This window comes from Rhinoraja longicauda, chromosome 5 (assembly GCF_053455715.1).
Source record: "Rhinoraja longicauda isolate Sanriku21f chromosome 5, sRhiLon1.1, whole genome shotgun sequence".
Taxonomy (NCBI): Eukaryota; Metazoa; Chordata; class Chondrichthyes; order Rajiformes; family Arhynchobatidae; genus Rhinoraja; species Rhinoraja longicauda.
The window spans coordinates 4430792-4458567 of record NC_135957.1 but is presented as its reverse complement, the minus strand read 5'-3'; the positions used below and the strand labels follow the sequence as shown (position 1 = coordinate 4458567).

Sequence of the window (27776 nt, the reverse complement as noted above, 5' to 3'; positions counted from 1 at the left end):
ACCACCACCCCAGGCAGTGAGTTCCAGACTCCAACCACCCTCTGGGTGAAAAAGTTCTTTCTCACATCCCCCCGAAACCTCCCTCCCCTTACCCTGTATCTATGTCCCCTCGTTGTTGAACCTTCCACCAGAGGAAGAAGTTCCCCGCCATCTACCTTATCTATGCCCCTCATGATCTTGTACACCTCGATCATGTCCCCTCTCAGCCTTCTCTGCTCCAGGGAAAACAACCCCAGTCTGCTCAGTCTCTCCTCATAGTCTCTCCTCTGACCTGCTGAGTTACTCCAGCATTTTGTGAATAAATACCTTCGATTTGTAACAGCATCTGCAGTTATTTTCCTACACTCCTTGACTCACAGCAGTGTCGTCACGCATCGGTTATCTTAGAATATAGTGAGCATCTTTTCAAAGAAAGGTCATCTTCTTCTGCAGTTGTTAGCCTTGCTATGTTGAAAGACAGGAAGTCAAAAAAAATCCTGATATCCCATAGTTACTGCCTGTTATCAGAGCTGAAAGCATCGTGACAGAAAGAATTATCCCCTACTAATGGGTGGCCCGGTGGTGCAGCGGTAGAGTTGCTGCCTCACAGCGCCGGAGACCCGGGTTCCATCCTGACTACGGGTGCTGTCTGTACGGAGTTTGTACGTTCTCCCCGTGGCCTGCGTGGGTTTTCTTGGGTTGCTCCGTTTGCCTCCCACACTCCAAAGACGTGCAGATTTTCAGGCTAATTGGCTTGTAAATTGTTCCTAGTGTGTGTAGGATAGAACTCGTGTATAGGTGATCGTGGATCGGCGTGGACTCAGTGGGCTGAAAGGTTCCTGCTTGCCCGCTGTATCTCTGAACTAAACTAATCTAAAATATAAGGAAAAAAGACACAGACAGGCAGCATCTCTGGAGAGAAGGAATGGGTGACGTTTCAGGTTAAGACCCACGTAATCTTTAGTTTAGTTTAGAGATACAGCACGGAAACAGGCCTTTTCGGCCGACTAGCGATCCCCGCACATTAACACTATCCCACACACACTAGGGACAATTTTTACATTTACCAAGCCAATTAACCTACACGTCTTTGGAGTGTGGGAGGAAACCGAAGATCTCGGAGAAAACCCACGCAGGTCACGGGGAGAACGTGCAAACTCCGTACAGACGGCGCCCGTAGTCAGGATGGAACCCGGGTCTCCGGCGCTGCATTCGCTGTAAGGCGGCAACTCTACCGCTGCACCACCGTGACCACCCAAATATCTAAAATATAGATTGTTAACTGAAGCCAGATGCTGTAGCAGACGTCTGTCTCACTGATCGTTTATGTCACATTCTTGTTGAATGGTTCCCAAATGCATCCTGACTCCACCCAACTTGCACCTTCCCCTGTTAACTCTTCACCTCCCTCTTGCTCACTGGGACTCCCAGCTCTCAGCTCCTCCAGCATCTTGTGTCCATCTGCACTGCAGAGGACAAATGGCGATTGTAAAACAATAAAATGATGTTGATCGGGTAACAGGACATCTGTTTATCTGCTGTGGAACGGGATTTGAACTGTGTTTGTTTAGTTTAGTTTAGTTTAGAGATACAGAGCGGAAACAGGCCCTTCGGCCCACCGGGTCCGCGCCGACCAGCGATCCCCGCACACTAACACTGTCCTACACCCACTAGGGACAAATTTACACATACACCAAGCCAATTAACCTACAAACCTGTACGTCTTTGGAGTGTGGGAGGAAAACAAAGATACATAGACAGATAAAAAATAGGTGCAGGAGGAGGCCATTTGGCCCTTGGAGCCAGCACCGCCATTCATTGTGATCATGGCTGATCATCCACGATCAATAATCCGTGCCCGCCTTCACAGGGAGAACATACAACCTCCGTACAGACAGCACCCGGATCAGTCAGGATGGAGCCCGTGTCTCTGGTGTTGTAAGCGGTGTGAGGCAACAACTCTACCGCTGCGCCACCGTGAACGGTACCTTTCAGAGGTGCATGATTTAAAGACCATTCTGAAGGAGGTAGGAATGCTGAAGTGCCTGCAACAGCGAGGGTAATTCTGTATATAAGGTGGAGGAAATAACTGCAGATGCTGGTTCAAATCGAAGGTAGACACAAAATGCTGGAGTAACTCAGCGGGTCAGGCAGCATCTCAGGAGAGAAGGAATGGGTGACGTTTCAGGTCGAGACCCTTCTTCAGACTGATGTCAGGGAGGGGGCGGGACAAAGATAGAATGTAGGAGGAGACAGGAAGACTAGTGGGAGAACTGGGAAGGGGGAGGGGATGGAGAGGGACAGAGGAACTATCTGTAGTTAGAGAAGTCAATGTTCATACCGCTGGGGTGTAAGCTGCTCAAGCGAAATATGAGATGCTGTTCCTCCAATTTGTGCTGGGCCTCACTATGACAATGGAGGAGGCCCATGACAGAAAGGTCAGACTGGGAGTGGGAGGGGGAGTTGAAGTGCTCAGCCACCGGGAGATCAGGTTGGTTAAGGCGGAGGTGTTGAGCGAAGCGATCGCCGAGCCTGCGTTTGGTCTCGCCGATGTAAAGAAGTTGACATCTGGAATAAAGTCTTGATTGCCTTCCCTGATCTTTGTGGCATGTTTTAACGTTTTCTTTAACGTTATCTTTTAAATGCAACCTGACCTTGCCCCAGCTCTCAGTTTAGCAGACTCGGCTAATCACTCTCATTTCAAATTCCCCCACTCTCTTGAAACTCCCTTGACATGTGAATCTTGCATTGTTCGGTTGGAATTTTAAACAAAATCCTGGCAATCTAATTGCTGGAGTGCTTTTCCTGCAGAATCAAGCAGTCTCGAAAAGGAAAACGCACAGCGGGCCACTGTTGCCTCGCAGTGTCAGAGACCTGGGTTCATAAGTGACAGGAGCAGAATTAACCCATTCAGCCCATCAAGTCTACTCCGCCATTCACTCATGGCTGATCTATCTCTCCCTCCTAACCCCATTCTCCTGCCTTCTCCCCATAACCTCTGACACCCGCACTAATCAACAATCTATCTATCTCTGCCGTAAAAATATCCACTGATCTCCACTCAGCTGCTGTCTGTGTGGAGTTTGGGCGTTCTCATAATCATAATCATACTTTATTAGCCAAGTGTGTTTTGCAACATACGAGGAATTTCATTTGCCGTACATTCATACCAATAAAAAATAACAGGACACACAAAATACATGTTAACATGAACATCCCCCACAGTGACTCCTCCACATTCCTCACTGGGATGGAAGGCGAAACAAAGTTCAATCTCTCCCTTCTTTGTCCTCCCGCGATCGGGGGCCTCGAATCCTCCGTTGATGGAACGTTCTTGACTCCCGTAGCTGCCGGTGGTCGGGCCCTCCGTGTCGGGGCGATCAAGCTCCTGCATTGGGGGGTCTCAGCTCCCCGCGCCAGGCGATCTACCCCGGGTCAGGGCTGGTCGAGCCTCCTGTGGCTTTGGGTTGTGGGTTCTCCTATATCCCAAACACGGGCGGGTTCGTAGGCTAATCGGCCTCGGTAAAAATTGTCCCTAGTGTGCAGGGAAAGGATGGAAAAGTGGGATAATGTGCAACCCCTGTGAATGGGTGATCGATGGGCGTTCATTGAAGAGGGAGTTTTCTAGTCTTTATGTGGAGTCCCATGACTACTCCAGGATCCAGCCCAAATACCACTCCCTCTGCCTCTCCGCTTCCAGTACCACCCCCATCCCACCGCACACACCTTTCTCCCAGTCCACCACCCCTCTTCCCCTCCCCTTGCTCCCTATGTCCCTCTGGCTTTCCATTTCACTCTTCTCTCCTCATCAGACTCCCTTTTGTGTTCTTTTCACCTCCAGCATTTGTCACGTAGAGTATTGAGTATAGAAGTTGGGAGGTCATGTTGCAGTTGTATAAGACGTTGTTGAGGCTGCATTTAGAATATTGTGTTCAGTTCTGGGCACCATGTTATTGGAAAGATGTTGTCAAGCTCGAAAGGGTACAGAGAAGATTTACGAGGATGTTGCCAGGACTAGAGGGTGTGAGCTATAGGGAGAGGTTGAGCAGGCTGGGTCTCTATTCCATGGAGCACAGGAGGATGAGGGGAGATCTTATAGAGGTGTACAAATCATGAGAGGAATAGATCGGGTAGACGCACAGCGTCTCTTGCCCAGAGTAGGTGAATCGAAGACCAGAGGCCATAGAAACATAGAAAATAGGTGCAGGAGGCCATTCGGCCCTTCGAGCCAGCACCGCCATTCATTGTGATCATGGCTGATCATCCACAATCAATAACCCGTGCCTGCCTTCTCCCCATATCCCTTGATTCCACTAGCCCCTAGAGCTCTTTCTAACACTCTCTTAAATCCATCCAGTGATTTGGCCTCCACTTCCCTCTGTGGCAGAGAATTCCACAAATTCACAACTCTCTGGGTGAAAAAGTTCCTTCTCACCTCAGTTTTAAATGGCCTCCCCTTTATTCTAAGACTGTGGCCACTGGTTCTGGACTCCCCCAACATTGGGAACATTTTTCCTGCATCCAGCTTGTCCAGTCCTTTTATAATTTTATATGTCTTTATAAGATCCCCTCTCATCCTTCCAAACTCCAGTGAATACAAGACATGGGTTGAAGGTGAAGGGGAAAAGATTTAATAGGAATCCGAGGGGTAACTTTTTCACACAGAGGGTGGTGGGTGTATGGAACAAGCTGCCAGAGGAGGTAGTTGAGGCTACGAGTCATAGAGTGTGAGACAAATGACGAATTGTGAAGCCAGAGGAAAGGATGTAGGTAAAAGGGGACGGGAAAGGGGTGAAAGAGGTGTGAGGACACAGGGAATTGAGGGGGGAGAAAATTAAAAAGGAGAGGGTGGAGGGGGTTAGTTAGTTACCTAAAGTTTGAGAATTCAATGTTCATACTATTGGGGTGTAAGATACACAAGGTGAGGTACATGAGGTGCTGGTCCTCCAGTTTGCATGTGGCCTCTCTCTGGCAATGGAGGAGGCCCAGGACAGAAAGGTCAGTGTGGGAATGGGAAAGGGAGTTAAAATGGTCGGCACCCGGGAGATCTTTTGTATCATTTTGTGCATTTTGTATCTTTTAAACAAGACTTCAAACTAAACCAAAACGGGATATGGGTACAATCCGACATAAGGTTAATTCATGGTGGCACAGCGGTAGAGTTGCTGCTTTACAGCGCCGGGGACCCGGGTTCCATCCTGACTACGGGTGCTGTCTGTACAGAGTTTGCACGTTCTCCCCGTGACCGCGTGGGTTTTCTCCGGATGCTCCCACACGTTGTAAATTGTCCTCAGTGTGTGAAGGATAGTGTTAGTGTGCGGGGATCGCTAGTCGGTGTGGACTCTGTGGGCCAAGGAGTCTGTTTCCACGCTGTATCTCTAAAGTCTCAAGAATGACATCAGGAATTTCTTTGCCTCACACCATGGAATTGCACTTTCTGATAATGGGGCAGAAACCCTGGAATTATTGAAGAGGCAATGGATGCTGTAGTTTGGGAATTTTGAGTTGAAGAATAGACAGACTTTGATCTTAGTTTAGTTTAGTTTAGAGAAACAGGCCCTTTCGGCCCACCAGGTCCGCGCCGCCCAGCGATCCCCGCACACTAACACTATCCTACACACTCCAGGGACAATTTTTTCACATTTACCAAGCCAATTAACCTACAAACCTGTACGTCTTTGGAGTGTGGGAGGAAACTGGAGATCTCGGAGAAAACCCACGCGGGTCATGGGGAGAACGTACAAAATCCGTACAGACACGGTAGCGCAGCGGTAGAGTTGCTGCTTTACAGCGAATGCAGTGCCGGAGACTCAGGTTCGATCCTGACTACGGGTGCTGCACTGTAAGGAGTTTGTACGTTCTCCCCGTGACCTGCGTGGGTTTTCTCCGAGATCTTCGGTTTCCTCCCACACTCCAAAGACGTACAGGTATGTAGGTTAATTGGCTGGGTAAATGTAAAAATTGTCCCTAGTGTGTGTAGGATAGTGTTAATGTACGGGGATCACTGGGCGGCACGGACTTGGAGGGCCGAAAAGGCCTGTTTCCGGCTGTATTTATATGATATATGATATGACAGCGCCCTTAGTCAGGGATGGAACCTGGGTCTCCGGCGCTGCGTTCGCTGTAGGCAGCAACTCTACCGCTGCGCCCATCTCTGTTCATAATGGTAAATGTTGATACACTTTATATACACTCTTTCAGTACAATATAGACATTGCTTTTATATATTGCTGTTCGTACCCCCTCCGAGTGTAAACACGATCAATTGTAAACTCTGACTGATACTTTGCAAGAAGTACTATTAGTTAATGTTAAAAGCAGCCAACAGGCCGGTTGTGAATTCCATCAATCATTTTAATGCCCCGAAAATCCTCAGAACGACAAGGAAACACGTACAAAAATACAAACCTTCAAAATGATCCCTGATTCATCATTTAGCCAAGATCCAAGCCCTGGATTGTCAAAGCCACTGTTCTCAGCCCAACTGACAACTGATTACAAGCGCGCACATGAATTAATTGCCGTACCATTTGCTGATGTGCTGTCCATTAAAAAAGGTAGTTACACGTATTTGGTCTGGCAACTCTTGGGTCTGCCCACTGACAAATATTTATTACTACTCAGTTCGTGAGTGGAAAAGAAAAAGTGAACGGCTGGAGGAACTCGGGATGAACTGCTGGAGACCCAGGATGTTGACTGTTCTTCTCTACCTCCACAGATGTGGCTTGACCCATTGAGTTGCCCCAGCAGTGTGTGTGTGTGTGTCTTTGCTGCCTGACCCATTGAGTTGCCCCAGCAGTTTATGTCTGTATCCAAAAAGAACCAATCAATGCATCAAGTCACGATCCTTCCTCGGCTTGACATGCGATATGCAATCAACAGAATGCGCCAACCATTTATTTGTGCTCTGGATGTGTTGAAATTGTGGCCATGTCTAGAGTTGCTGGTCTAACTCCTTCATTTGTCTATCGTTGTTGCCTGGCCGGTGGAGTTGCTGGTCTAACTCCTTCATTTGTCTATCGTTGTTGCCTGGCCGGTGGAGTTGCTGCAGAGGTCTGTTCCCAGCATCTGCTGTCTTTGGTGCCAAGCGTTCCTTGCTCTCTCACACCATTACCGCGGAGTCTTCGGAAGAATCGTCGGCATAAGGAATGTCGCCAGAGTTGGGTTTGGCTGCAGGAAACGTGTCGCCGTTCCCATCACAGCCACGGTGCAACAATGGCGTACCTGCGTCCGCGGCGTTCACTGGCTGCTCAGAGGCAACGTAGCGATGGAGCCACTCCATTGTCTGGTGAACGTCCACAGTGACCGTGGCCCCACTGCAGGCCAGGCTGCAGGACGCTTCCTCAGCTGGGTCACCCAAGTCTATCTGGGAAAAGCCCAAGGTATCGTCGATCGCCAGCCTCTGGGCTGCCTCCATTCCCGTGTTGACATAAATGATGTCCTCCTTGGCCTGAACCCTGGGCAGACCATCGAGGATCTGAGAGAGAATGGCTTTCAAATTGGAAAAGTTGGGTCTGTCTGCAGGGTCGTGCCGCCAACATGAGTACATGACCTCGTACCTGGAACGAAAGACACAAAGGGCAGATGAAGGTTGTTACGTGCACAGCGCAGAGTTGCTGCCTCACAGCGCCGGAGACCCGGGTTCCATCCTGACCACGGGTGCTGTCCGTACAGAGTCTGGACCTTCTCCCCGTGACCACGTGGGTTTTCTCCGGGTGCTCCGGTTTCCCCCCACACTCCAAAGACGTGCAGGTGTGTAGGTGAATTGGCTTCTGTAAATTGTCCCTAGTGTGCGGAATGGAACTAGTGTATGGGGCGATTGTTGGTCGGCACGGACTCGGTGGGCTGAAGGGCCTGTTTCCATGTTCTATCTCTAAACCAAATTGAACTAAACCAAAAGTGCAGCAATTATGGCAATTTCCAATTATCCAGTCTCTGGACAAAGATTTACACAATAGACAATAGGTGCAGGAGGAGGCCATTCGGCCCTTCGAGCCAGCACCACCATTCAATGTAATCATGGCTGATCATTCACAATCAGTACCCCGTTCCTGCCTTCTCCCCATACCCCCTGACTATGTTTACATCCGTTATCCTTAAGAGCTCTATCTAGTCCGATAGGTACAGACTGCCAGTTATTCATACAATACTGGTTTATTATCGCCAGGCGTACTGACATCTAGTGAAGCAATTGTTTGTTTGCTATCCAACTAAATCAGATAATACCGTATATGAACTCAATCAAGCCAGCACAAGCTCCGAACCGTCTTATCACCAACTAGAGAGCAGTCCTGACCTCCCATCTACCTCATTGGAGACCCTCCAACTATCTTTAATCAGACTTTACTGGACTTGATCTTGCACTGAACGTTATGCCCTTTATATGTCGGCCAGCACCTGCAGATTCCTGTTTCTATAAAATACAACTGTGGTTGAAAATCTGAAATGAAATCAAGTGCTGAAAACGATCTACAAATCATACAGCAAGCATGCAAAATATTAACTGTGCTTAATTATGTTTATTTTATTATGGAAATGTAAACATAATTAATTATGTTTCCCTCCACAGTCCTACTCAACGTGCTGAATATTTCCAGTGTGCTTTTTTTGGCAGTAATGTTAAAATACTTTTATTGTAAGAAAATGCAGTGAAGAAAGCGAATGGTATGTTGGCATTCATAGCGAGGGGATTTGAGTATAGGAGCAGGGAGGTTCTGCTGCAGTTGTACAGGGCATTGGTGAGACCACACCTGGAGTATTGCGTACAGTTTTGGTCTCCTAATCTGAGGAAAGACATTCTTGCCTTAGAGGGAGTACAGAGAAGGTTCACCAGATTGATTCTTGGGATGGCAGGACTTTCATATGAAGAAAGACTGGATAGACTCGGCTTGTACTCGCTGGAATTTAGAAGATTGAGGGGGGATCTTATAGAAACTTACAAAATTCTTAAGGGGTTGGACAGGCTAGATGCAGGAAGATTGTTCCCGATGTTGGGGAAGTCCAGAACAAGGGGTCACAGTTTAAGGATAAGGGGGAAGTCTTTTAGGACCGAGATGAGAAAGTTTTTTTTCAAACAGAGAATGGTGAATCTGTGGAATTCTCTGCCACAGAAGGTAGTTGAGGCCAGTTCATTGGCTATATTTAAGAGGGAGTTAGATGTGGCCCTTGTGGCTAAAGGGATCAGGCGGTATGGAGAGAAGGCAGGTACGGGATACTGAGTTGGATGAACAGCCATGATCATATTGAATGGTGGTGCAGGCTCGAAGGGCCGAATGGCCTACTCCTGCATCTATTTTCTATGTTTCTATGTTTCTAAAATAACTGGTACAAATCAAAGGTATTTATTCACAAAATGCTGGAGTTACTCAGCGGGTCAGGCAGCATCTCAGGAGAGAAGGAATGGGTGACGTTTCGGGTCGAGACCCTTCTTCAGACTGATGCCAGGGGGGGCGGGACAAAGGAAGGATATAGGTGGAGACAGGAAGATAGAGGGAGATCTGGGAAGGAGGAGGGAAAGGGAGGGACAGAGGAACTATCTAAAGTTGGAGAAGTCAATGTTCATACCGCTGGGCTGCAAGCTGCCCAGGCGAAATATGAGGTGCTGTTCGTCCAATTTCCGGTGGGCCTCACTATGGCACTGGAGGAGGCCCATGACAGAAAGGTCAGACTGGGAATGGGAGGGGGAGTTGAACAGCAGATCACAGGAACAGGTTTGTTTGGCCAGTGTATGCCGAACATGATGCCGTTAAACAGGTCTCCAGTGCCTGTAACTAATCCATATCCCACCATACCCTGTTCACCCATGTGCTCATGAACAAGCCCCTTAAATGTCACTATCGTATCTGCCTCCACCACCATCTCTCAAAGCACATTTTAGGCTCCAAATTAGATAGAACCATGAAGCAATGCAATTTTATTTTGAATTTTGTGGCACGGTGGCGCAGCGGTAGAATTGCTGCCTCACAGCGCCGGAGACCCGGGTTCCACCCCGACTACGGGTGCTGTCTGTACGGAGTTTGTACGTTCTCCCCGTGACCTGCGTGGGTTTTCTCTGAGATCTCCGGTTTCCTCCCACACTCCAAAGACATACAGATTTGTAGGTAAATTAGCTTGGTATAAGTGTAAACTGTCCCTTGTGTGCGCGTAGGATAGCGTTAGTGTGCGGGAATCGCTGGTTGGTGTGGACTCGGTGAGCCGGATGCTCCGGTTTCCTCCCACATCCCAAAAGCGTGTGGGTTTGGTAGATTAATTGGCCTGTTTCCATGCTGTATCCTTCAATCAATCAAACAGAGTGATACAGTGTGGAAACAGGCCCTTTGGCCCAACTTCCCCACACCGGCCACAATGTCCCGGCTACACTAGTCCCACCTGCCCGCGTTTGGCCCATATCCCTCCAAACCTGTCCTATCCATGTACCTGTCTAACTGTTTCTTAAACATTGCGATAGTCTCTGCCTCAACTACCCCCTCCGGCAGCTCATTCCATACACCAAAAAGTTACTCCTCAGATTTCTATTAAATCTTTTCCCCTTCACCTTAAACCTATGTCCTCTGGTCCTCGATTCCCCTACCCTAGGCAAGAGACTCTGTGCGTTTACCAGATCCATTCCTCTCATGATTCTGTACACCTATATAAGATCACCCCTCATCCTCCTGCGCTCTAAGGTAGAGTTTGATTTTGAGTGTAGTTTATTGTCACGTGTACCGAGGTACAGTGAAAAGCTTTTGTTTGTGCTACCCAGTCAGCGATAACACAATACATGATTACAATCGAGCCGTCCACATTGTACAGATACAGGATAAAGGGAATAATGTCAATAATGTTTTGTGCAAGGTAAAGTCCAGTAGTCCGAACAAAGATAGTCTGCGGGTGTCCAATGAGGTAGATGGTAGCTCAGGGCTCTCTCTGTCTTTGCATGCTCAACCTCTCCCTACAACTCAGGCCCTTGAATCTAGGACACATTAGTGCGTGGTAGAGATCAGCTCGCCAGACTGTCACGGGACCACCCTTGTCGGCAGGTGTAATGATAATATCGGGACTCTGCCCTCAGGACGGCTGCTATGGAGAGGAGACGGTGGCCCACCTCTTCACAGAGTGTGGATTTGCAAAGAGAGTCTGGAGAGGTTTGCAAGGGTCCTTGTCACGATTTATTCCCAGCAGCTCCGTCACAGAGGACTCTGTGATCTACGGACTGTTCCCAGGGACGCATTCGGAGACTGACATCGAGTGCTGCTGGAAGGTCATCGACTCGGTGAAAGACGCTCTTTGGTCTGCCCGATCCTTGTTGGCCTCCCAGCGGAGCGAGCTGTCTGTCGAGGAATGTTGCCGACTGGCCCACTGCAGACTGCAGGAGTACATGCTGAGGGACGCACTGAGGCTTGGTGCAGCCAACGCCAAGGCCCTGTGGGGGAGGAGCACAGTCTAGGGTCCTTCCGCTGCTGGACATGGGGGGGCAGGGTGTGGTAGAGAGAGACGCCCCTCCAAATAAGGGATGGGATTCCACGCAAGAGGATGAGGGGTGATCTTATATAGGTGTACAAAATCATGAGAGGAATGGATCTGGTAAACGCACAGAGTCTCTTGCCTAGGGTAGGTGATCGAGGACCAGAGGACATAGGTTTAAGGTGAAGGGGAAAAGATTTAATAGAAATCTGAGGAGTAACTTTTTGGTGTATGGAATGAGCTGCTGGAGGAGGTAGTTGAGGCAGAGACTATTGCAATGTTTAAGAAACAGTTAGACAGGTACATGGATGGGACAGGTTTGGAGGGATATGGGCCAAACGCGGGCAGGTGGGACTAGTGTATCCGGGACATTGTTGGCTGGTGTGGGGAAGTTGGGCCGAAGGGTGGGGGGTACTTTTGTGTAATTGGTGTATTGAATTGTATGAATTGAATGTATGTAGAGCCTCCGAGAATGTCGGACGGAGTTTTGGAAGGAACATGTTTTGTTTATATTTGTATATATTTATTTCTTAAATAAAGTATATTTTGAAATTTTAAGAAAAGGTTTAATGATCGTGTCAGGGTTACTGCAGAGTGAGTGGAGGGCTGTACCTTTTGAGGGGAGACGTTAGAGTACGTTATGTGGGTGGGAAAATTGAGATGCTTGATGTCATGGTGGCAGTTAGAAATAAAAAGGTCTAAAGAGGGTAGAGGGTCGTCTGGGGCAGTCCAAGAGGAGCGGGGACTCCCGGTGGAGATGGGAAGGTTCCGACCGAAAACGTCACCCATTCCTTCTCTCCCCAGAGATGCTGTCTGTCCCTCTGGGTTACTCCAGCATTTTGTCGCTATCTTCGGTGTAAACCAGCATCTGCAGTTCCTTCATGTTAGTACTCACACTTCATCCAGGCAATCTGAAGGCTGCTTCAGCCTGTGATTAGCTTGCAGGTACTCGTAGATCTCATGGTTCTGGATCCCTGGGTAAGGCGTCATGCCCTGGGTGACGATCTCCCACATGGTGATGCCAAACGCCCACTGCAAACACACAAAAGGCACCTGTGAAATGTGCTCGAACGAGGAGTCCAACTGCTTCAGCACTTCCAACAAACCTCTTGGCTGATACATTCATGCACAAGAAGACATTTACAAAATTAACGGAGACACAGGTTTAGCGGTACATGGGCCGAACGCAGGCAGGCGGGACTAGTGTAGATGGGACATGTTGGTCGGCGTGGGCAACTTGGGCCGAAAGCACTGCAGATGCTAGTTTTCAACAAAAGAGACACAGAGTGCTGGAGTAACTCAGCGGGTCAGGCAGCATCTCTGGAGAACATGGATAGGTGACTTTTCGGGTCGAGAAGAAGCACCTCGATCAGTATGTCGCCTCTCCACGTTCTCCAGAGATGCTGCCTGACCCGCTGAGTTACTCCAGCACTCTGTGAAACGTCACCCATCCATGTTCTCCAGAGATGCTGCCTGACCCGCTGAGTTACTCCAGCACTCTGTGAAACGTCACCCATCCATGTTCTCCAGAGATGCTGCCTGACCCGCTGAGTTACTCCAGCACTCTGTGAAACGTCACCCATCCATGTTCTCCACAGATGCTGCCTGACCCGCTGAGTTACTCTGGCACCTCGTGGATTGGTGGCGTTTCGGGATGGGACCTTTCGTCAGATGTTTTAGATCAGTACGTATCTTCAGTCTGAAGAAGGGTCTCAACCCGAAACGTCGCCCATCCAGGTGCTCCAAAGTCACTGGCTTGACCCTTTATAAAAATCAATGATTCCAAAAAATGCTTATGCTTACTACCTAACGGTATGAATGTTGACTTCTCGAACTTCAAGTGACCCTTGTTTTCCCTCTCTCTCCATCCCTCCCCTTCCTAGTTCTCTGACCAGCCTGACTGTTTTCCCAATTAAATGTCATCTCTGAATGCTTCGTTGTCACCTTCCCTTAGCTAGCAATGATCTATTCTACGTCTTCCTTAATCCACATCTCCTTTGATGTCTCGTTTTCACACCTTACCCTTCCTTACCTCTGTGTCTCCCTCTCCCCTGACTCCGTCTTAAGAAGGGTCTCGACCTGAAACGTCACCCATTCCTTCTATCCAGAGATGTTGCCTGTCCCACTGAGTTACTCCAACATTTTGTGTCTATCTTTACAGAAGCTAATTAATCTACAAACCTGCACGTCTTTAGAGTGTGGGAGGAAACCTGAGCACCTGAAGGAAACCCACGCGGTCACATGGAGAAAGTACAAACTCCGTACAGACAGCACCCGTAGTCAGGATCAAACCTTATAATCTGGGCTTCTTAAGGGATTGGACAGATTAGATGCAGGAAAAATGTTCCCGATATTGGGGGAGTCCAGAACCAGGGGTCACAGTGTAGGCCCGGACACTGTAGGCCTGGGGGCCGCTGTAGGCCCAAAGGCCCGGGCGCCGCTTAACACCGTAGCTACCTGCCTCCTGGCCCGGGCGGCCGCTATTGGTGGAGCGGGAGCACATGGCCGCTGGCTGGGTTGCACCTTTTGTCCCTTACTTGGGAGTGAGAAAGTTGGCAACCCTTTGTAGGAGGCAATTGTGCAACCACATTGGAGCAAGGTTTCATTATAAAATAGCAGCCCCTCCCTCCTGCAGTGTGAACAGGATAGTTACACAAGTCAAACTATGTGCAGAAAACCAAGCCCTGGTCTTTAAAGTTCTCTGGTCATCTGCCATAATTAACCAGCAGGTAGACACAAAATGATGGAGTATCTCAGCGGGGACAGCGTCTCTGGAGAGAAAGAATAGGTGATGTTTCAGGGCGGGTGCGATCTTCAGAAGAAGGATCTCGACCCGAAGCGTCACCCATTCCTTCTCTCCAGAGACGCTGCCTGACCCGCTGAGTTATCATATCATATCATATCATATCATATCATATCATATCATATCATATCATACACATACAGCCGGAAACAGGCCTTTTCAGCCCACCAAGTCCGTGCCGCCCAGCGATCCCCGTACATTAACACTATCCTACACCCACTAGGGACAATTTTTACATTTACCCAGCCAATTAACCTACATACCTGCACGTCTTTGGAGTTGTGACTTCTCCCTCTATCTCCACTATTCCCTTTTACCAAAGGGCACTGCTTTGTTCCGTCCTGGCCGGAATAGGAAGGGGAATACCCAGGGTCCCTTGGGCTGGGGTACAGAGTTGATTTTTTCTCCTGAAGCTCCTGACTTTCATGCTGTTTTGGGGGTCTTTCACCCTTGTTTGGGGTGATATTCTTTTCCTGGTATGCTTTCCTCAGCCTTTCTCCTTCTATTCTAAACAATTTAAGTACGTCTAGTTCTTTTTCCTTTTTCGTTACTCGGGTTTCTGATTTATCCTTAGGCTTATAGTTCTTAATTAACACTCCCATTTCATCACACATATTTATATCAAAATATAAATATATCAAAATTTATATCATATTTATATCATTCGGTGGGCCATTTTTTTCCCCCATGTCTCAGAGCGTTTTTTAATATCCTCTTTGGATACGGGGAACTTCCTACTTAGTAGTTCAACTGCAGTTATTTTATTCATTGTATTCGTCTTATGTTAGTGCACTTGGTCAGTCAGTTTAAATGCAGTCCTTGTTCTCACTCCGTTCCGTCTCTATAGTCACTGTGCTACCTATTACGCTATTTCTATCTTCTATAGTTCTACTATATTCCTTTAATATTTATTCCGAGGCATCGGCAAGCCTGTGATTCCTGCGATTCTTTCAGGATTTATTCTTCGCTTTCCCCTTACAAGTATAACAACTTTCCTCCAGATTAGGGGAAGCTTTTGAATTAACAAACACATTTAATGCCTGCCGTACCCAATCCTCATCGGAGCCCAGTCGTGGCCACCAGACTGAACTCCCTTTTATTGGTTCCTTTGGCCAATCAAAATAACAGAGTTGAATCATTTTTGTCTTCTCCAATCCCTGGGTTTTCCCTGCCCCCAATGGCTCAGCATTCGCCCCAACGGACTATCAGGCGGAATGCGGGGGTTGGGCTTACCGCCCTTCCCCTCCCTTTTGGGCGTTCCGTTTCCACTGCCCATCCTCCCGATCGGAATTCCCCTCCGATCTGTTATCCCTGTCCGACCTCTCCCGTCCGACAGAACCCAATCGCCTGAGTAATACTTAATAGTCACTTTTCTTACCCGGGTCCTGTGCACAGAAATTGCTCGATTGATCCCTTCCTTATTCCGGATTCCCTCTTGTTTCCACGAGTCTCTTGTCCGGATATCACTCGCTCATACCGCTGATGGCAAGCAAGGAGATCAGGGACTGCTGAAATCAGCAGGGTGCACCTTCCCCTCCTTCCGTGCCTCCCCCAAGCGGCCGAAGTGGCGATCCCGGATGAGCCCCCAAGCTTGTGAGATGTAAATGTGAGTGCTCACAATCACGATGCCAGAGACAAAGTCGTGGAAACAAGACAAGTTTATTCACGAGTTACTCCAACATTTTGTGTCTACCTTTGATTTAAACCAGCATCTGCAGTTCTTTCCTACACATAACTAACCAGTATATCACCCAAGATAGACACAAAGTGCTGGAGTAACTCAGCGGGTCAGGCAGCATCTATGGAGAGAAAGAATAGGTAACGTTTCAGGGCGGGACCCTTCTGAATTTGAAGAAGGGTCTTGACCCGAAACGTCACCTATCCTTTTTCTCCAGAGATGCTGCCTGACCCACCGATTTAGTTTACATAGAAACATTGAAAATCGTTGCAGGAGTTGGCCATTCGGCCCTTCGAGCCAGCACCGACATTCAATGTGATCATGGCTGATCCTCCACAATCAGTACCCCGTTCCTGCCTTCACCCCTTGATTCCTCTACCCCTAAGAGCTCTATCTAGCTCTCTTTTGAATGCAACCAGTGAATCTGCCTCCACTGCCTTCTGAGGCAGAGAATTCCACAAATTCACACTCTCTGGGTGAAAAAGGTTTTTCCTCATCTCAGTTCTAAATGGTCTACCCCTTATTCTTAAACTGTGGGCCCTGGTTCTGGACTCCCCCAACATTGGGAACATTTTTCCTACATCCAGCTTGTCCAATCTCTTAATAATTTTATATGTTTCTATAAGATCCCCTCTCATCCTTCTAAATTCCAGTGAATACAAGCCCAGTCGTTCCAATCTTTCCTCATATGACAGTCCCGCCATCCCGGGAATTAACCTCATGAACCTACGCTGCACTGCCTCAATAGCAAGGACGTCCTTTCTCAAATTAGGAGACCAAAACTGCACACAATACTCCAGGCTCCAAGGCCCTGTACACCTGCAGTAGGACTTCTTTGCTCCTTTACTCAACTCCTCTCGTTATGAAGGCCAACATGCCATTAGCTTTCTTCACTGCCTGCTGTACCTGCACGCTTACTTTCAGTGACTGATGTACAATCACACCCAGATCTCGTTGTACGTCCCCTTTTCCTAATCTGACACCATTCAGATAATAACCATCTTGTTCTTGCCACCAAAGTGGATAACCTCACATTTATCCACATTATACTGCATCCGCCCACTCACACAACCTGTCCAAGCCACCCTGCAACCTCATAGCATCCTCCTCACAGTTCACACTGCCACCCAGCATTGCGTCATCTGCAAATTTACTAATGTTACTTTTAATTCCTTCATCCAAATCATTAATATATATTGTAAATAGCTGCGGTCCCAGCACCGAGCCTTGCAGCACTCCACTCGCCACTGCCTGCCATTCTGAAAAGGACCTGTTAATTCCTACTCTTTGCTTCCTGTCTGCCAACCAATTCTCTATCCATGTCAACACCCTACCCCCTAATACCATGTGCTCTAATTTTGCCCACTAATCTCCCGTGTGGGACCTTATCAAAGGCTTTCTGAAAGTCTAGATACACTACATCCACTGGCTCCCCTTCATCCATTTTACTTGTCACATCCTCAAAAAATTCCAGAAGATTAGTCAAGCACGATTCCCTTTCATAAATCCATGCAGACTTGGACCAATCCTTTTTCTGCTATCCAAATGCACCGTTATTACCTCTTTAATAATTAACTCCAGCATCTTTCCCACCACCGATGTCAGGCTAACTGGTCTGTAATTCCCCGTTTTCTCTCTCGCTCCTTTCTTAAAAAGTGGGATAACATTAGCTATCCTCCAACCCACAGCAACTGATCCTGAATCTATTGAACAATGGAAAATGATCACCAATGTATCCACAGTATCAGAAAATGCCGGAGTAACTCAGCGGGTCAGGCAGCATCTCTGGAGAGAAGGAATGGGTTACTGAGTTACTCCAGCATTTTGTGACCCATTCCTTCTCTCCAGAGATGCTGCCTGACCCGCTGAGTTACTCCATCATTTTGTGATACCTTCCATTTGTACCAGCATCTGCAGTTATTTTCCTACACCAATAAGTCCACGATTTCCAGAGCCACCTCCTTGAGTACCCTGGGGTGCAGACCATCAGGCCCTGGGAATTTATCAGCCTTCAGTCCCATCAGTCTACCCAACACTATTTCCTGACTAATGTGAATTTCCTTCAGTTCCTCCTTCACCTTAGATCCTCTGTCCCCTAGTACTTCTGGGAGATTGTTGGTGTCTTCCTTAGTGAAGACAGAACCAAAGTACCTGTTCAACTCATCTGCCATTTCCTTGTTCCCCATAATAAATTCACCTACTCCTGTCTTCAAGGGACTCACATTTGTCTAAGCCAAACTTTTCCTCTTCACATACCTAAAGGAGATTTTACTATCCTCCTTTATATTCCTGGCTTCATCTTTTCTCCCCGTATTGCTTTTTTAGTTACCTTCTGTGACTCATTAAAAGTTTCCCAATCCTCTGGCTGCAGTTCTGTTTCTACAGTAAATTACCCAATCATTTTATGTGTAAGAAGGAACTGTAGATGCTGGTTTAAACCACTGTGCTTCCAAGATCTGCCCTTGCAGAATAGACTTTCCACCTTTCTTCCATTCATGAATTCTCTCAGTCCTTTTTAAAATTTAAGCCAGTTTCTAAAAGGCAATTTCTCGTTTTAAAAAAAAGTCACAACAAGCTGGAGACTCAGCGTGTCAGGCAGCATGTCTGGAGTAAAGGGATAGGTGACGTTTAGGGTAGAGACCCTTCTTCAGACTCAGGGGAGAGGGAAACGAGAGATATATACGATGATATGGAGAGATATAGAACAAATGAATGAAAGATATGCCAAAAAGTGCCGATGATAAGGAAACAGGCCACTGTCAGCTGTGTGCTGGGTGGAAACCAGTTACACACATCTTACCTATTCCTTGTCTCCAGAGATGCTGTCTGACCCGCTGAATCACTCCAGCTTTTTGTTGTTACACAATTATCTTAACTCTAGTTAAGATAGTGGTCTCTTTGTATGCAGGATTCTGATAAACCACTCACACCCAGGCAAATCCAGTTTCTCCTTTCAATTTACTTATTTCTTATCAGCTGTATAATATTACGGTTTGCATTTGAAACAGTCCAGCCCCATTTCCAGTCCGCTTTCAGCCTGAAATGTGAGGCGTTGTGTTTTACAATGAACAAAGGCTGGTAAGAATCATTGCAGGCACTGGGATTGGAACTGTAGCTGAGCCTGGCACAGCTCAAAGGAAGACGACTTCCAGTTAAAGCCAGCTGGTCGTAAATAAAAAGGAATGGTTTAGAGCCCTGAAAGGCAAAGTTCGTGCTGTTCATTAAGAATATTGCGGAACGGTCATTTCAAAATGTGTAGGAGAAAAACGGCAGATGCTGGTTTAAATCGAAAGTAGACACAAACTGCTGGAGTAACTCAGCGGATCAGGCAGCATCTCGGGAGAGAAGGTGACGTTTCTGTTTGAGACCCTTCTTCAGACTGATGTCAGGGGAGGGGGTGGGACAAAGATAGGATGTAGTTGGAGACAGGAAGACTAGTGGGAGAACTGGGTAGTTTACACCCCAGCATTATAAATATTGATCTGTAACTTCAGATTGCCATTGCATTCCCTCTCTATCCACTTCCCCCTTCCCAGTTCTCCCACTAGGAGAGGTAGAGCAGCCATGGTTGAATGGCAGAGTAGACTTGAGTAGACTCTGGGTGCTCTGGTTTCCACCCACACTCCAAAGATGTACAGGTTTGTAGTTTAATTGGCTTCGGTAAAAAATGGAAACTGTCCCTAGTGCGTAGGATAGAACTAGTGTACGGGGTGATCGCTGGTCGGTGCGGACTCAATGGGCCGAAGGGCCTGTTTCCGCACTGTACCTTTAAACTAAAATACAAAGTGATACTCTTTCAACTTGAAAGGAGCAATCTAATCTCGGTCAGAACATTTTTGCCTTCCATCGCAGTGAGGAATGTGGGGAATCCGCTGTGGTGGATGTTTATGTTAACGTTTATGTAGTTGTGTGTCTTTTTTTTCGTATGGCTGTATGGTAATTCGCATATCACTGTACCTTAATTGGTACATATGACAATAAAAGACCTTTGAAACATCTGACCTTGTTTTTGTGACATTTAATCTCAACCTTCCACAAAAGAGAACACTCAAAATAATTTTGCTGGTTATAAAAATAAAAGGCAGCTCCACATTTGTCCACAACATCCCTCCCCCCTCCCCCCGCCCCCCCCCCCCCCCCCACACCCCATCATCCACACCCAAGGTCATATTGACCCGGACTCGGGTTGGAAGAAGTTTATAAATCCTTACACTGTGCAGGGGGTGTATCTTGTTTACTCAAGGTCAAGAACTAGAATAGTAAAAGCTCATTGTCGTCGACTGAAAGAATAATAGTGGCCCGGAAGAAATTCCCAAAGGTGTTTGAAAGGAAATAAAAAGCAACAGTTTAAATGGCAGAGAAAGTGCTGCAAGAAAGTGGAGACTTAGAAAATAATAATAATACGATCGGGCGCAAACAGAACCATGGATTTACGCGAGGGATAAACATAGTTGACATACTTGTTCAAAGCTTTTTTGAGGTTAACTATACACTAAAACTCTCATTTGTTTGTTCCTGAACTACAGCCAAAACATTACACGATAGCGCAACAATTTTAGTCCCTTTGGTGCTAACTGGAAGACGTTTCATTGAAATCGGTGTTATATTTTAAAAGTTATTCACATTTTTAAGTTTAAATCTATCTCCAAGGGAGGGAGGGGGGAGAGAGGGAGGGAGGGGGGAGAGAGAGGGAGGAAGGGGGGAGAGAGGGAGGGAGGGGGGAGAGAGAGGGAGGGGAGGGGGGAGAGAGGGAGGGAGGGGGAGAGAGAGGGAGGGAGGGGTGGAGGGGGGAGAGGGGAGGGGAGGAGGGAGGGAGGGGGAGAGGGGAGGAGGGAGGGAGGGGGAGAGGGGAGGAGGGAGGGAGGGGGAGAGGGGAGGGAGGGAGGGGGAGAGGGGAGGAGGGAGGGAGGGGGAGAGGGGAGGAGGGAGGGAGGGGGGAGAGGAGGAGGGATGGGGGGTGAGAGGGGAGTGGGGGGGGGAGAGGGTGCTGCACCAATGCAGGAGAGGTTTGGGCCCAATGGGTCCACTTGGTCTGGTAACTAATAAAGTAGATAAGGGTGAACCGGCCAAAGTATTTGGACTTTTGGGTGTGTTTAATCCTTGAACAAAATGAGGGTGTATGTTATTGCACACGTAACTATGGATATTGAATTCTCTAACTTCAAGTAACCCTTGCTTTCCCTCTCTCTCCATCCCTCCCCCTCCCTGTTCTCCCACCAGTCTGACTGTCCCCGATTACATTTTATCTCTGTTTGTTTCGTTGTCACCTTCTCCCAGCTAACAATGATCTACTCTACATTTTCCTGGATCTCCATCCCCTTTGATGTATCGTTCTCACACCCTACCCTTCCTCATCTCTGTGTCTCCCTCTCCCCTGACTCTCAGTCTGAAGAAGGGTCTCGACCCGAAACGTCACCCATTCTTTCTCTCCAGAGATGCTGCCTGTCCCGCTGATTTACTCCAGCATTTTGTGATTATCTTAGACTTTAGACAAACAGCTGTGGAAACAGGCCCTTCGGCCCATCGAGTCCACGTTGACCACTGTTCATCCCTTACACCAGTAATATTCGACACACCAAGGACATGTTTTACACACCTGCATGTCTTTGGGAGAGTGGGAGGAAACCAAAGCACCAGGCAGACACAGGGAGAAGAAAGTACAAACTGTGTAGACAGCACCCGTGGTCAGGATCAAACGTCAGACACCCACTCTACTGCTGCACCAACCACTGTGCTGTCCTGGTGTGTAGTCTTGCTGCCTCACAGCTCGACAGGCCTGCGTTACAATCCTGATTTTTAGCTTAGTTTTTAGTTTAGAAATACAGCTTGGAAACAGGCCTTTGGCCCAGCGATCCCCGCACACTAACACTATCCTACACCCACTAGGGACAAGTTTTACATTTACCAAGCCAGTTAACCTACAAACCTGCACGTTTTTGGAGTGTGGGAGGAAACCGAAGATCTCGGAGAAAACCCACGCAGGTCACGGGGAGAACGTACAAACTCCGTACAGACGGCGCCCGTAGTCGGGATGGAACCCGGGTCTCCGGCGCTGTAAGGCGGCCAATCTACCGCTGTGCCGCCCATCCCGGGTACGGTCTGTGTTAGGCGGGCCGGGACGCTCCCGACAAGCGGGCCCGACTCGCCCAAGTGGGAGGACCCACCCGGTAGGCCCAGCTCACCCGCGCCACCGCGAGCGGGGAGGGACAGGCAGCGAGGTGGACCCGCGTGTGGGGCGGGCAGCTGCCAAATGCACTGGCAGGTAGTCGACAGGACTGTTCTGTGACTGAACGGTAGACAGGACTGTTTTGTTTGTGACTTTGTCACCACCAACACGTGGCCATACGTGTGCAAGTGTACATGTGTACAAGAGTACACAGACCATACGTGTGCAAGTGTACTGCCGAGGTTGTGTGCAAGACACAGCATTTCACCGCACCTAGGTACATGTGCACAGCGATAGAGTTGCTGCCTTACAGCGAATGCAGCGCCGGAGACCCGGGTTCCATCCCGACTACGGGTGCTGTCTGTACGGAGTTTGTACGTTCTCCTCGTGACCTGCGTGGGTTTTCTCCAAGATCTCCGGTTTCCTCCCACACTCCAAAGACGTGCAGGTTTGTAGGCTAATTGGCTTGGCAAATGTAAAAATTGTCCCTAGTGGGTGTAGGATAGTGTTAATGTGCGGGGATCGCTGGTCGGTGCGGACCCGGTGGCCGAAGGGCCTGTTTCCACGCTGTGTCTCTAAACTAAACTGTGAGAATAAAGTGTGATTCATTGATTGACGTTTGCTTGCGCTCTCTCCAACTGCAGGAGCTTCCACTTCCCTGCACAGCCCGACTGCAGGCCGATTGTCGGCTCCATTGCATATTGCACCTGGTCTCCCATTGGAGGGAGGTCATTCGCATGTGGGGGGAATAACCATTAGACCTTCACACATAGAAGTGGGCCGAGCAGACTCGGGGGGCTGCAAAACCTGTTTCCACGTTGTATCTCCAAAGTCCCACGACTGCATTCATTTCCTTCGGGTGTCATAGTCATAGAGTGATACAGTGTGGAAAAAGGCCCTTCATAGAGTCACAGAGTGATACAGTGTGGAAACAGGCCCTTCGGCCCAACTTGCCCACACCGGCCAACAATGTCCCAGCTACACTAGTCCCACCTGCCTGCGCTTGGTCCATATCCCTCCAAACCTGTCCTATCCATGTACCTGTGCAACTGTTTCTTAAACGATGGTATAGTCCCAGCCTCAACTACCTCCTCTGGCAGCTTGTTCCATACACCCACCACCCTCTGTGTGAAAAAGTTACCCCTTGGATTGCTATTAAATCTTTTCCCCTTCACCTTGAACCTGTGTCCTCTGGTCCTCGATTCCCCTACTCTGGGTAAAAGACTCTGTGCATCTACCCGATCTATTCCTCTCATGATTTTGTACACCTCTATAAGATCTCCCCTCATCCTCCTGCGCTCCATGGAATAGAGACCCAGCCTACTCAACCTCTCCCTGTAGCTCACATCCTCTAGTCCTGGCAACAAGGTGCTCCAGTTCCCTCCCATATTCCAAAAACATCTGGGCTGCTACCTTAATTAGACAAGACATTGGAGCAGAATGAGGCCATTCAGCCCATCAAGTCTACTCCGCCATTCAATCATGGCTGATCTATCTCTCCCTCCTAACTCCATTCTTCTGCCTTCTCCCCATAACCTCTGACACCCGTACTGATCACGAATCTATCTCTGCCTGAAATATATCCACTGACTTGGACTCCACAGCCTTCTGTGGCAAATAATTCCACACATTCACCACCAGACTGAACAAACTTGTCCTCATCTCAATTCGGAAGGTTGCAGGGAAGAAATAAAATGACAGGAAAGATTACAGGGAATGGTTTACAAGGAAATAACGGGGGGAAGGGGAAGTGATGGGATTGCTCTCAGGGCCTGCAATGCCTCGATGGGCCGATCGGCCTCGTTCTTGCAGTAAGCAAACAGGATGAATATGCAAACATACCACGTCGCTTTTCACTGTGAAAACCCGATCAGCAAGGCTCTCGAGGGCGATCCACTTCACGGGCATCTTGGCAATGCGGCCTTGTCTGTAATAGTCTCCGCTGTAGATTTTCTTGGACAAGCCAAAGTCAGCCACGCACACCGTCATGTCCATCTGCAACCTGGGGAACCACAGCAGACACTTCCGTGAAACGGGAGCAGTATCTGGTCAGACCACTCTCCTCCACAGGATACAGGATCCATGGGAAGGAGCAGGAACCAACCAACATGAGACAAGGATGAGAGGGGATCTTATAGAGACGTATACAGTTATAAAGCTAGATGCAGGAAAAATGTTCCCAATGTTGGGGGAGTCCAGAACCAGGGGCCACAGTCTAAGAATAAAGGGGAGGCCATTTAAAACTGAGGTGAGAAGAAACCTTTTCACCCAAAGAGTTGTGAATTTGTGGAATTCTCGGCCACAGAGGGCAGTGGAGGCCAATTCACTGGATGAATTTAAAAGAGAGTTAGATAGAGCTCTAGGGGCTAGCGGAATCAAGGGATATGGGGAGAAGGCAGGCACGGGTTACTGATTGTGGATGATCAGCCATGATCACAATGAATGGCGGTGCTGGCTCAAAGGGCCAAATGGCCTCTTCCTGCACCTATTTTCTACGTTTCTATGTTTCTAACACAACCCATCCTCAAACAATTCCCAAATTGGTAATAACACTGGCACAAACTCTTTAGTTGCGTGCGAAATGCTGGAGTAACGCAGCGGGTCAGGCAGCATATCGGGAGAGAAGGAATGGGTGATGTTTCAGACTTCTTCAGACTGATGTCAGGGGAAGGGGCGGGACAAAGATAGGATGTAGTTGGGAGACAGGAAGACAGTGGGAGAACTGGGAAGGGGGAGGGGATAGAGAGGGACAGAGGAACTATCTGAAGTTAGAGAGGTCAATGTTCATACCGCTGGGGTGTCAACTACCAAAGCGAAATATGAGATGCTGTTCCTCCAATTTGTGCTGGGCCTCACTCTGACAATGGAGGAGGCCCATGACAGAAAGGTCAGACTGGGAGTGGGAGGGGGAGTTGAAGTGCTGAGCCACTGGGAGATCAGGTTGGTTAAGGCGGACTGAGCGAAGGTGTTCAGCGAAACGATCACCGAGCCTGCGTTTGGTCTCGCCGATGTACAGAAGTTGACATCTGGAACAGCGGATACAATAGATGAGGTTGGAGGAGGTACAGGTGAACCTCTGCCTCACCTGGAAAGACTGTTTGGGTCCTTGGATGGAGTCGAGGGAGGAGGTAAAGGGACAGGTGTTGTACCTGGGGAGGGGGTGGTTTGGGTGGGAAGGGAAACTACAAGCTGAACATCTTTGGAGTGTGGGAGGAAACCGGAGCCTCTAGTCCCCCCCCCCCCCCCCCGCCCGCCCCCCCGCCTCTATCGTTCAGTCTCAAGAAGGGTCCCGACCTGAAATGTCACCTGTTCCGTTTTTCCAGAGATGATGCCTGACCCGCTGAGTTACCCCAGCACTTTGTGCCTTTTTTTTACTAAATGAGAAATTGCCTTTTAGAAATTGCCTTTACTTTTAAAAAGGACTGAAAGAATGAATGGATGGAAGAAAGGTGGAAAGTCCATTCTACGTGGCCTGATCACGGAACCACAGAGATGTGTAGGAAGGAACTGCTGATGCTGCTGTTCACCGATGACAGACACTGAATGTTGGAGTAACTCAGCAGGTCAGGCAGCATCTCGGGATTGAAGGAATGGGTGACGTTTCGGGTCGAGACCCTTCTTCATCTTGATCCGAAACATCACCCATTCCTTCTCACCAGAGATGCTGTCTGACCCGCTGAGATACTCCGGCTTTTTGTCTCGACCTTCAGTATGAATATTGACTTCTCTAACTTCAAGTAACCCTTGCTTTCCCTCTCTCTCCATCCCTCCCCCACCAGTTCTCCGACCAGTCTGACTGTCCTCCTGATTAAATGTTATAACATATATAACAATATAACATATAACAACTACAGCATGGAAACAGGCCTGTCCGGCCCTACCAGTCCACGCCGACCATTCTCCCTGACCTAGTCTCATCTACCTGCACTCAGACCATAACCCTCCAATCCCCTCCTATCCATATACCTATCCAATTTACTCTTAAATAATAAAATCGAGCCAGCCTCCACCACTTCCACCGGAAGCCCATTCCATACAGCCACAACCCTCTGAGTAAAGAAGTTCCCCCTCATGTTACCCCTAAACCTTTCTCCCTCAATTCTGAAGCTATGTCCCCTTGTTGGAATCTTCCCCACTCTCAAAGGGAAAAGCCTACCCACGTCAACTCTGTCCGTCCCTCTCATAATTTTAAAAACCTCTATCAAGTCCCCCCTCAACCTTCTACGCTCCAAAGAATAAAGACCCAACCTGTTCAACCTCTCTCTGTAGCCTAAGTGCTGAAACCCAGGCAACATTCTAGTAAATCTCCTCTGTACCCTCTCCATTTTGTTGTCACCTTCACCAAACTAACAAAGATCTAATCTACAACTTCCTGGAACCGCATCTCCTTTGATGTATCGTTCTCACACCTTACCCTTCCTTATCTCTGTGTCTCCCTCTCCCCTGACTCTCAGTCTGAAGAAGGGTCTCAACCCGAAGCGTCACCCATTCCTTCTCTCCAGAGATGCTGCCTGTCCCGCTGAGTTACTCCAGCCTTTTGTGTCTACGTGGGAGAGGTAACACGGCCAATTGAACATGGAGGGCTTCTCCAATACTCACATGCAATTGCGGGCGGCTAGATCCCGGTGGAGGAAGCTTCTGTTGCTCAGGTATTCCATGCCACTAGAGATGTCCACCATGAACCTCAGCAAGGTCTGCAGTGGAATGAACTGGGGAACAAACAGGAGAGTAACCGTGTCACGTGAATGAGAAGCAGCCACATGTTTATTCCCCCCTCCACTGCGTCCTTTCCAATAGCTGCACGATTTGCAACCGAGGTGGTGCAGCGGTAGAGTTGCTGCCTTACAGCGAATGCAGCGCCGGAGACCCGGGTTCCATCCCGACTACGGGTGCTGTCTGTACGGAGTTTGTACGTTCTCCCCGTGACCTGCGTGGGTTTTCTCCGAGATCTTCGGTTTCCTCCCACACTCCAAAGACGTGCAGGTTTGTAGGCTTGGTATAATTGTAAATTGTCCCTAGTGGGTGTAGGATGGTGTTAGTGTACGGGGATCACTGGCCGGTGTGGACTCGGTGGGCCGAAGGGTCTGTTTCCCTGCTGTATATCTAAACCAAACCAAAATTCATGTTCACATCTAGTTTTAGTTTAGTTTAGTGACGCAGCCCAGATACAGGCCCTTCGGCCCACTGCTCTGTGCCGACCAGTTACCACCCCGTACACTAGCACTATCCCACACATTAGGGACAATTTACAACTTTTACCAAAGCCGATTCACCCACAAACCCCAGCATCTGGGGGGTTTGGGAAGAAACTGGAGCACTGGGAGAAAACCCACGCAGTCACAGGGAGAACGTGCAAACTCCATACAGACAGCATCCATGGTCAGGATGGAACCCGGGTCTCTGGTGCTGTAGGTCAGCAACTCTACTGCTGCACCGCTGTGACCCCCTAAAGGAATCTCCAGCCTTAGTCCACCAATCTGCCCATCGTAAACCTCCCGCACCTGTGTTCACCTATCACTGTCGACCCCTCCGCTCTCCCAGCTTTCTTTCCCGCAGCCCCCACCCCTTGCAATCATTCTGAAGAAGGGTCCCGACCAGTAACGTCACCCATCCATGTCCTCCAGAGATGCTGCCTGACCCGCTGAGTTACTCCAGCACTCTGTGAAACGTCACCCATCCATGTTCTCCACAGATGCTGCCTGACCCGC

General features: G+C 48.6%; 1 protein-coding gene across 2 annotated transcripts in view; it reads right to left on the bottom strand.

Annotated features, from left to right (window-relative positions):
* Positions 1-6271: 6271 nt before the first annotated feature.
* The window catches only part of mertka (c-mer proto-oncogene tyrosine kinase a), a 148878-nt gene continuing 127373 nt past the window's right edge, over positions 6272-27776 (bottom strand). For both annotated transcript variants that reach the window (XM_078398799.1, XM_078398800.1), the window contains exons 16-19: positions 26668-26777; positions 23911-24070; positions 12317-12453; positions 6272-7538 (exon numbers count right to left, since the gene is read on the bottom strand). In XM_078398799.1, the coding sequence (XP_078254925.1) occupies positions 7082-7538; positions 12317-12453; positions 23911-24070; positions 26668-26777 (864 nt within the window). In that variant the 3' untranslated portion in view covers positions 6272-7081. The remainder of the gene's footprint in view (positions 7539-12316; positions 12454-23910; positions 24071-26667; positions 26778-27776) is intronic.